A 10,365-nucleotide genomic window follows, 5' to 3' on the forward strand; every position below is an offset into this window, starting at 1 on the left:
ATTGATATATTGACCAAGCCTCTTTCCTTGTGAGTTGCTAAGAAGCAAACTCAATGTGCATCATTTCTCTAGCAACCCTCCACCCTGAGTTTTAGGGGGGGGGGGGGTATTAGGATAGATTATGAAAAATATTTGTTTTTTATTTTTCATTATGTTTTTCTTTTCATTATGTTACAACAACAGAATATTCTTTAGTTAATATGTTATTTTGCTTTCAGCCTTTGTCAGCTGTATTGATAAGGGCAGCTAATGTAAATGCTCCCTTTTGTATTCAATTTTCATAAAGGTTGAAAATATGAAATACACCATTCAAATTTTTTAACTTTTCTCTCTAAGAGAGTGTGATCAAGAAACATTAGAAAAATGGCGTCAAAGGCAAGGAATTTGATTAGGATGACTTGAGTTTTGTTCTTTGACAAACTTTTATAAAATTGGAAGACCATGTAATATATGTTAACGGTTCACTTTACACTCGATGCCTTCAAATCTCATGCCATGACTAATTGATGCAAAATACTGCGATGTTAGAGCCGCAATTTAGTTTTGGATAAAATATATTTTAATTCATTCTAGATATGATTTAAAATAATGTTAATTTTTTTAAAAAAATTATTAGCTTTAGTCTTCCTACATTTTATTACAAGTTGGCTCATTCAAATCCAGTTATTATACTATAAACATATTTTTATTAGTTTAGTCTTCCATGATTATTGTTAAATAAAATTAATTTTGCTTCAAAACCTCGATCTGTTTGACTGAAAGCAATTAAAAGTAGTTTTTGAGTTGAGTTAAAAAAAATTATACTAATTTTTATAATTAACTTGCTTTTAAGATAAAACATATAAACACAAATTTAATTTTATAATTTTTTTGAAATGCCCATCCAAACACATACTGACATTCCCTCTCACTTCTTCCTAATTTCTTTATAATTTCTCTTATACCAAACATAGTGTTAAAGATTATTTAAAAGTTTATTTGATAACTTTTAAAAATAAACCTAAAAATATATCTCTAACTAAGTTAATAAATACTGTATAAACTAACATATACATCAATGAATTTAACTTTTAAAGTAAATCATTAAATTGTTAACACGAGAACCAGCTATGAGTAAGTCGACAAGTTGGCTCATTCAAACCCAATTAATATTGTACCTTTTCGAAAGGGAAAAAAAATGAAAATGTTTAATTTTTAGAGTTTCACAAATATGAATTCTAAACTAATAAAAAAATTTCCTTAAAAAAATTAATAAAAAATTATTTATGGTATAATTTTAAAATAGTTACTATAAAAATCAATAAATATAATATAATATGTTTCATAGTTTTTTTTTATATTGTGATTATTTTTTTGGTATTGATTTGTATAATAGTTTGTTATTGAGTAAAAGGTTTTTATATTCTCAGTGTATGTTTATTTATAATTATTACTATTTATTTATTAAATATTAAAATCATTAATAATATTAAAATTTATTCTAAAATCGTTAACTAGTAGTATATACACATGTAATACAAAAAACTAGTAACTACACAAAATAATCTAAAAAATACATAAAATAAAAGAATCGTTTAAAAATATTCAAAACAAGTGTCTAGGGGAAGGAACAAAGGCCCTTCTATAGAGTGTAATAATTTTTGAAAAACCTCTGTCTCTGTTGTTTCTGATGCAAATCTCCGTTGTCGTTGGTGTTTCGGTCTGAAATCAAATCAAAATCAACACTGTGCGCTGCGGTTAGAAGAGATTCAATCTGAATCTGAATGGAAGCTATCAGAAAGCAAGCCTCCAAACTTCGAGAACAGGTCGCTCGTCAACAACAGGTTCCTTCAATTTCTCTCTCAGTAAAACCTATTTCATTTGCCAGATCTTTCTCCGATCACCAAAAATAGATACATCAACGCAATTACAGGCCTTTTAAATTCGATTTCGATTATAATTCTCTTCGCGCGAATAACGTTACCCCCTAGTATTGAGTCGCGCAATTCTAACCAACGGAGCCGTACACTTGCATTACGGAAATCGTATACAAATGTCGTAATGTTTGTTTCGTCCAATTTCGGAAAACTTTGCATTGAGTGGAACTTGATTGATGAATTAGCAATTCGTTTAGTTTTAAATTTCTACGTTCTAGATGTGTATGCCTATATATACGTGCAATAAGTCAGATCCTAGATGTCTGAAAGCGAAGGTGGCTTGCATATTTTGTTACTTACTTGAAACTGCAATGGTTTTTGACTGGAAACGAGCTTGGTAATCAATTATATTATTTAGGGTAAAATGCGTTTTTAATCTCTGGAAGTTTTATGTATCAGCTTAGAGTGTTTACTGATATGGTATAGCTAGATGCGTGTTATGTCGCTACTAAGTGGTGACAGGAACCATTATAAAATTTTTAAAATCAATGAGAACCAAGATCAACCAAAGAATTTTGAAGGGCAAAACTAAATGAAGGCACATTGTAAGGAGTTGTTACACTGTGATCTTGTATTGCATGGCATGAATACTACAATTAATAATTAGATAAATTTTAGCACTTTATTATGAGCTCATTTGTTTAATCTTATTTTTAAAAAGACATTTAAAAAAAAAAAAAGCAGTTTTATGCTTTTTTGACGTGTTTGTCTAATTTTTTTTTTTATGAAGTAAATCCTATCTGCATCTTAAAAAATCACTTTTTTATGTTTAACCAGCCCAATGTTTGTATAAATTGTTTTTTGTCTTGTGATTTATTTTTTTTATATTAATTTTATATATTGTATTACAACCATGTAGTGTCCTATGATTTTTAAAATTCGTCAAATCCACATCTGCTGTGTTGTATTTGAGCCTATAAATTATATGCATATGTATTATGTAATGTAAAAAATCAGTGTTATATTTTAATTATCTTATGTTCATTCCTTAAGATCAAAAGGCAAAAACATTTCTTTCTGTTTAAAGCCCAAATTATCATGTCTTAGCATCTAATTGGATGCACTGCTATTAGTATCCTACACAAGATTAAATCACAAAGACACACTGCCATGATGCAATTTACTGTCCTCCTGAGCCATGATACTGGGGTGGATATTGATTGGGTCCATAGATTTGGCCTTGACTCCCCCCACCCCTGAACAGGAAAGTAAATTTTTAAAAAAAGAAAAATAATACTGTTTTACAATACCAGTAACCTGTCCCTGTGAGACATTGGGACACTAATTGAAGAGATATTGTTCGTATGACTGTGGTCTGCAATATGATGGTAGCCTTTTTCTTTTTCCGTGAAAGGGGTGAGCATAAATCAGAAGATCACTGAATTTTTTCTTTAGAGGATACCTTATCCTCCCTCATGGTTGTACTAAAATACTTATTCTCTCATCTCTATAATGAAATTTCTTTTGTTATTTTTTATGATAAGATTCAATTCATTTTTTGCTCCTTGTTTTATTTCCTGTTCTCTAATGTTCCTCAGTTTTGCTTGCTTCCTTTCTATTCAGGCTGTGCTTAAACAGTTTGGGGCTGGGGGATATGGAGGATCAGATAATATGGTTACTGATGAGGTAGAGCTTCAGCAACATCAGAAACTTGAGAAGCTTTACATATCAACACGTGCTGGAAAGGTTACTTGGTTTTTCTGTACCTACCCTCTATTTTTGTTTGTGTTTTACCTCCACTTATGCTCTCCCTGTTTGGCTGATAATGAAATATATTGTTTTTCAGCATTATCAAAGGGATATTGTCCGTGGTGTGGAAGGTTATATTGTAACTGGATCCAAGCAAGTTGAAATAGGTCAGTAATTTTGGTTGGTGAAATTTTCTTTGCAGTTATTTATGGAATATATTGTATGTCATAGCTTTGATATCTGTGCAGGAGAAGAAAAAGGAGGGTGGTATGAAAATTAAGTGTTTATGATAAGAGAAATAGGAGTGCTGCTAGGAGGACTGAGGAAACAATGATGGGAAAGTGTAACAGAATATACACTTATAGGAGAGGAATGGAAATGTGAATAAACAGTAGTGGGGAATAGTGGCAAGACAGAACGGAATTTTGGGAATGAGTTGGTAGCTTAGGCCTGGGAGGGCATAATCTGTGTATCAGCTATGATTGTTGTTATCTGTTATTTCTACATTTTTTTTCTGGTATATGTATTTTCATTTATGGAGCTGTTATCGGTATTGTTCTGGTATCTGTATTTCCATTTATGCAGCTGTTATCTGTTATTTCTACATTTGTTTTCTGGTATATGTATTTCCATTTCCACGAGTTTGATCTTAGTTTAATCTTAATACCAGCTCTTTTCGGTATTGTTATTGAATTACCATGTTATTTAACAGGAACAAAGTTATCAGAAGATAACAGGAAATATGGTGCAGATAATACGTGTACCAGTGGTAGTACATTATCAAGAGCTGCGCTAAATTATGCACATGCCCGTGCACAAATGGAGAAGGAGCGTGGGAGCTTACTAAAAGCTCTTGGCACACAGGTAAACACGCCCTAGCACATGCACATTTGTACTGTCACACATCATAGGGTTCTATAGTTAAGTTTCTTGCCAGTTCTTGTGATTTTGTGCCAAAATAATGTAGATTTAAGCATCTTAAAATACCAGTATATTGATATATTAATACTGCTTGGATGGATACTACTTATTTTCCTGTTTTGCTGCCTTTTTTTAATCCAAGCTCCACCATCCCTGGTTAAGCAGTGAGATTTTTAGCAGTTTCCTGAATCCTCTACAGTAGTTTATTCACTTGAAATTTAAGTATTGATATTTATTTTACTCTATACATTTTTTCCATTTGCTTTTGAGTTCTTACATTTGCTTTGCCTTCTGTTATATTATACACTGTATCCTATAATTCTGCCTAATAAATTCTCTGTATTTCTCTGAAAAGGAGAAATGATAGGGATTTATGACATTAACCAATTTCTTTGGTGTTATGCATGAGTCCATCATATAGCCGCTGATAATTGTGTGATTTTAGGGTTCAAATCTGTGTTCCTACATGTAATTCTTGGATTTAACCATAACTGAACTATTTTATGTTTTTAACTAAAATGAATAAGATACAGAATTATAGGTACTTAAATTTGAGAGGGAGAGCCTAGTTGCAGTCGTAAGGTTGCTGCCTTGTGACCTAGGTCATTGGTTCAAACCTGAGGAAACATCATCTCCAATTGTGGTATAAAAAACTGTATATACTATACCCTTCCCAGCCAGACCTCATTAGTTGGGAGCCTCATAGCTTGTACACTTGGTTGCGCTTTATAGATATTTAAATTTAAATTTGGCTTCATTGATGTGATGCTTGGATTCCATGCTACTCAGCTACTGAACTATTTTATCATAGGATACACGGATATTCAGATCTATTTAATCTATTGAAGAAGTAATATTTAGGCTAGGTCCCAGTTCAACCTTTAATTGAACTTAATGATTAACAGCCATATACATTCATCAAGTTATTCTTTCTCTCTATATTAATATGCTGGCTCATTGTCAATTTATCCAATTTGTGCTTGATTTTTTTTATCTGGCATAATGTTTCTGCGAGTGAACATTTTAAGTATTGCTTGATGCTTAGGTTGCAGAGCCCTTGAGAGCAATGGTGATGGGAGCTCCATTGGAGGATGCCCGGCATCTTGCTCAACGTTATGACAGAATGCGGCAGGAAGCCGAAGCACAGGTATCTGGAATTTTATTGTACTTTTTTCATTTGTCACCTGCTTACATTTTGGGAAATGTCTGAATGAGTATCTGTTTCATCAACGATTTTTTTTTCCTATGTACTTTTTAATTACACTGTCTTTTAAACCTAGACAGGCTATTGAAGTTTCCAAACGCCAGGCAAAAGTAAGAGAAACACCAGGCAATGCTGAGAATGCTATGAAGCTGGAAGCAGCTGAAACAAAGCTGCAAGACCTGAAGACAAACATGGCCATATTGGGAAAAGAAGCAGCTGCCGCAATGGCTGCTGTAGAAGCACAGCAACAGAGGTTAACCCTCCAGCGTCTTATAGCTATGGTATTACTGTTTAACCATATGATTCTGCAATTCTTTTGTTTTAAAATCTTGGATCTGAGTTATCAGAAATTATTATTCCCACTTAATTCCAGCGTGCTATTTCTATTATGCAGGTTGAAGCAGAGCATGCCTATCATCAAAGAGTACTCCAAATACTTGATCAGCTTGAGGGAGAGGTGAGCCATTGTATCCCTTTTTCATTTTTTCATTATATTCTCCATATAGAAAAGTATGCTATTTGTTACATTGTTTTCTTTTGGTATCAACAAATGATTATATGGCATATGTATATTTTAATAATAGATGATATCAGAACGACAACGAATTGAAGCCCCTCCTACACCTAGTGTGGATAGCAGCATGACACCACCCCCATCATATGAAGAAGTAAATGGTGTATGTGCTTCTCAAGCACATAATGGCTCAACAGATAGTATGGGTTACTTCTTAGGAGAGGTTAGACTATTTCTTGCACTAAAGTTAGAGATATTGTACCGAAAAATAAGTGTCTGTTTAGTGCTTACATTTACTTTCTATTGTACATTTTACTCATGCAGGTGTTATTTCCCTACCATGCTGAGTCTGAAGTTGAATTGAATCTATCCGTCGGAGATTATATTGTCGTTCGAAAGGTTTGTCTCTTGCCCAAGTCTATCGTTACATCTTTTTTTTTTAAGGAATCTCTATTTTCCTTGGGGAAAATGCTTTATATTTGGATTGTTTTTCTGGTATTTACCAACCATAGAAACAAAAATTTTAAAATTGACACATGAAAAGAAAGTAAAGTATAAGTGTACCAAAATGTAATAGTTAGACCCTCTTCCTATCAGTTTAAGCTTCAGACAAAATTGTTAATCTAATATGATGTTGGTCATTTGCTTGAGTCATGACATGCTTGTCTCGGCTCTAAAGGAATTGTGGTCCTGCAAAAGCTTGTATAACTAATTTGTCATATTCAAGATCATATTTAAAACAAACTTTTGGTTGTGGTGGTAGTGGGGATGGATAACCCTAAAATCATTACATATTTTAAATTGTTCCCAATATGACTCTGATTGGCAGGTGACAAACAATGGATGGGCTGAGGGTGAATGCAAAGGGAAAGCAGGTTGGTTTCCATTTGGTTACATTGAAAGAAGGGAGCGAGTCCTCGCAAGCAAGGTGGCTGAAGTGTTTTGAATGTTTCTGCTTGGTTGAGTTGGTGGTTTCCTGCCTCAGGGATTTTGAATGTGCGTATGTTTTGGTTTTGTGCTTAATGGATAACGTGTGCTTAGCATACAACAATCGATTTGTGATATATAGATGACAAGTTTTTTTGTTTTTTTTCTTCTCTTGTGATTATCAATCGCTTTATGATTCTCTTTTCTATTAGAATGATAATAGGTATGGTTTAGTTAAAGTATTAAATATTTATACTCTCCTTGTTAAAAAAAAATAAAAATGTATCTAAATTGAGGATGCAATTCAGCAATTCTTTGTTTTCGCTTTTATTTTATCTCTCAATAATAATAATAATAATAATAAATCCATGTTTGAATGAATAACTTAACTATCCATGCTCGTATTGAATTGGTACTTTTATATTTGGATTTGGATTTTACTGGCCTTCCAATTAAATAGAATGTTTTTCTTTTAATGTGTAATTTTTATAAATTAATAAACAAGAATATATATATATATATATATATATATATATATATATATATATCATATTAAATCCGTACAGCAACGCCAAGTGTTGTTCTGCTGGTTATTCTTTTTTTGCTCAGGCATTTTCAGCATTCCTGTCTTGGTATTTGGATTTGGCTGTTAATTTAAGCCAAGTTTTTATGTTAAAACTAGTATTGCACTATGGGCAATAATATTTTTTTTAACTAAAATTTAAAATAAATAATTTGTTTATATATCATTATATTTTAATTTTTAAATAATTTATACTGTAATATTAATTTATTTATAATTATTTATAAATTTTGAAATTCTATTATAATTTAATTTAAAATGAAAGGAATAATCAGTTAAGAAAATCAAATAATTTTAAATGGCCTGACTGAATGACTTTGATAGCAATGACTCGTCCTGGGCCTGGGCTGCATACCGCGTAGAGCTGTATTGCTTTATTTCGGTCTAGGTAGTTGCTGTTTTCCTATTCTCGCCTCAAACGTGTGAAAAACAAAATTATAATTCCAAAAATACTCTTTTAAGTTTTAGACAGAAATATATTTTCCTTGTATATCTATACTATTAATAAAGGGAATATGATATTTTGGTGTATATATTTCTTTTTCCATTTTATCCCTAAAACCACCTTTTCAAAATTCTTTTTTATTCCTATAACTACTCTCTTAAACTCACACCCCACTCACTTCCTAAAAACTATCCAATATTATTTTTATTTCTAAAAAAATTTAGAGATACTCGGAGTAACTTTTTCCCTTAGTTCATATAATGGAAATGCATTTCATTGTTGTATATATTATGCATGAAAATATGTTTTCATTGTGTATTTTTTATCTTATATAATAAAAATATATTTTTGTTTTATTAAATTTTTATGAAATAATATAATTAATTTTAGATATAAATTACCTTTTTTAACCTAATCAAATTAATGGTGTTATAAATTATATATTTTTAAAATTGAAGTTAATTTAATTAAGATACAATTTATTCTTTTTAATTGTAATCAGTATCACAATATTTTTTAATTAAAATTGATTTATTTTAATAGAATTTATCATTTATAAAAATAATCAAATTAATTATTATAAAAAATAAATTTATTAATAGTAACCGAATTAAATATGACATTAATTTGTATCATAGTTTATTTGGTTAAAATTAAAAAATAATAATTTGTGTCGTCGTCAATTAAATTTTTAATTAAAAAGGTAATTAATATTAATATTAGAAAAAGATAATGTGTCTCACCATTAATTTGATTAGTTTTAAAAAAAAAACTTATATATATATATAATTTTTTTATTCCAATAAATTTAACAAAATAAAAACATATTTCTACTATGTAAGTAAAGATGAAAAAAAAATTACACGACAACAATATATTTTTGCTGTATAAAATATGTAATAAAAATGTATTTTTGTTGTATATTTTTTTATATTTCTTTTTATACAAGAGAAATGCGTTTCCGTTATGTAGATGTATGCTTATAGTTTATATCACGATCTCATCTTCCCACTGCCTTTTAAATTCATTTATAATTCACATTGTTGTTGATCTGCCTCCTTCTAGTAAATAATGGATTAATTAAATTAAATGTATTATTATATATTTGATTTTAAAACTGATCATGGAATAACATAAAACAAATATAACAAAAAGAAAAAGAAACTTATTCAATAAATTGAGCTACAACTTTTTGTCCCTACATATAACATAATTATAAAGATAAAAAAAATACTACTCATTCTGTCACTATCCGAATTATCCTAATTTTCTTCCATATCAAAATTACAATTATCATTATTATTATCTTTTATCTTTATCATTATCACCATTCATCAGTATTGTCATTGTGATTATTGGCATCACTTTTTATAAGGATATTTTGTCCACTTACATATAACTTAAATCAATTACTAAATTATTTTACGTGCCTCAAAGCTGAATAGGTAAAAGATATAACTCAAAGTTTTTACGAAAAAATCATGTAATAAACATGAACGAAATAAGTAAACTGATTAATTTGCAAACTCGTAAACCCTCAAACCTATTCGATTTGTAGGTTTCACAAATCAACTCATGTATGCTCGTGATTAAATAGATTGTGACTTTCAAACTTGTGCTAGCTCCTATGTTATGCAAGTTACAACCTACACACCCACCTCTAAAGGTGAAGCGAAATTAAGTTTGATCTGTCTACTGTTGAATCTCTGGCTATTCTCGGTAGGATGAGAAATTCTTTGTCCCATTGAATGACACCCGCAAGTTTAATTCTTATATCATCAGTATATTACCTAAGTTATATTGTTAATATAAAGTATAACATTAAATTACCTAATTTAATTATTATGACAAAGGTTATCCTTGCCAATTTTTATATATTGGTAGACATAGTAACAAGACAAATCAAGAGAGATCTGTCCATATCTTTGCAAAATGTGAGACACGTTCAAGTTTAAAAATGCACGTTTAAATATTTTAAACTTATCCTTGTCTCTGTCATGTTTCATCAGTGTCACATTTTTTTTACCATTTTAATCTACTTAAATATTTTAAATAAATTATATTTAAGTTATTAATTATATTTTAATTCTAACAATATATAAAAAATACTATACTAGATAACAAAAAAACTTATAAAAAAATGTGAGAATTACTGTAAATAATATT

At 30.0% G+C, this 10,365-nt stretch overlaps 1 protein-coding gene across 2 annotated transcripts; it reads left to right on the plus strand.

The window, feature by feature from the left end:
• Positions 1-1,587: 1,587 nt before the first annotated feature.
• LOC100810746 (SH3 domain-containing protein 2) lies at positions 1,588-7,333 on the plus strand. Of its 2 annotated transcripts, none has more exons than XM_003522817.5 (10): positions 1,588-1,823; positions 3,480-3,602; positions 3,703-3,772; positions 4,318-4,469; positions 5,572-5,673; positions 5,811-6,011; positions 6,125-6,187; positions 6,315-6,467; positions 6,569-6,643; positions 7,074-7,333. In XM_003522817.5, the coding sequence occupies exons 1-10, from the start codon at positions 1,764-1,766 to the stop codon at positions 7,188-7,190; spliced, it is 1,116 nt and encodes a 371-aa protein (XP_003522865.1). In that variant the 5' UTR covers positions 1,588-1,763; the 3' UTR covers positions 7,191-7,333. The 2 variants fall into 2 exon arrangements, with proteins under 2 accessions (XP_003522865.1, XP_040870665.1); XM_041014731.1 differs by lacking the exon at positions 1,588-1,823 and adding an exon at positions 3,189-3,334.
• The last annotated feature ends 3,032 nt before the right edge of the window (positions 7,334-10,365 follow it).

The sequence above is a fragment of the Glycine max genome, chromosome 4, assembly GCF_000004515.6.
Source record: "Glycine max cultivar Williams 82 chromosome 4, Glycine_max_v4.0, whole genome shotgun sequence".
Lineage (NCBI taxonomy): Eukaryota > Viridiplantae > Streptophyta > Magnoliopsida > Fabales > Fabaceae > Glycine > Glycine max.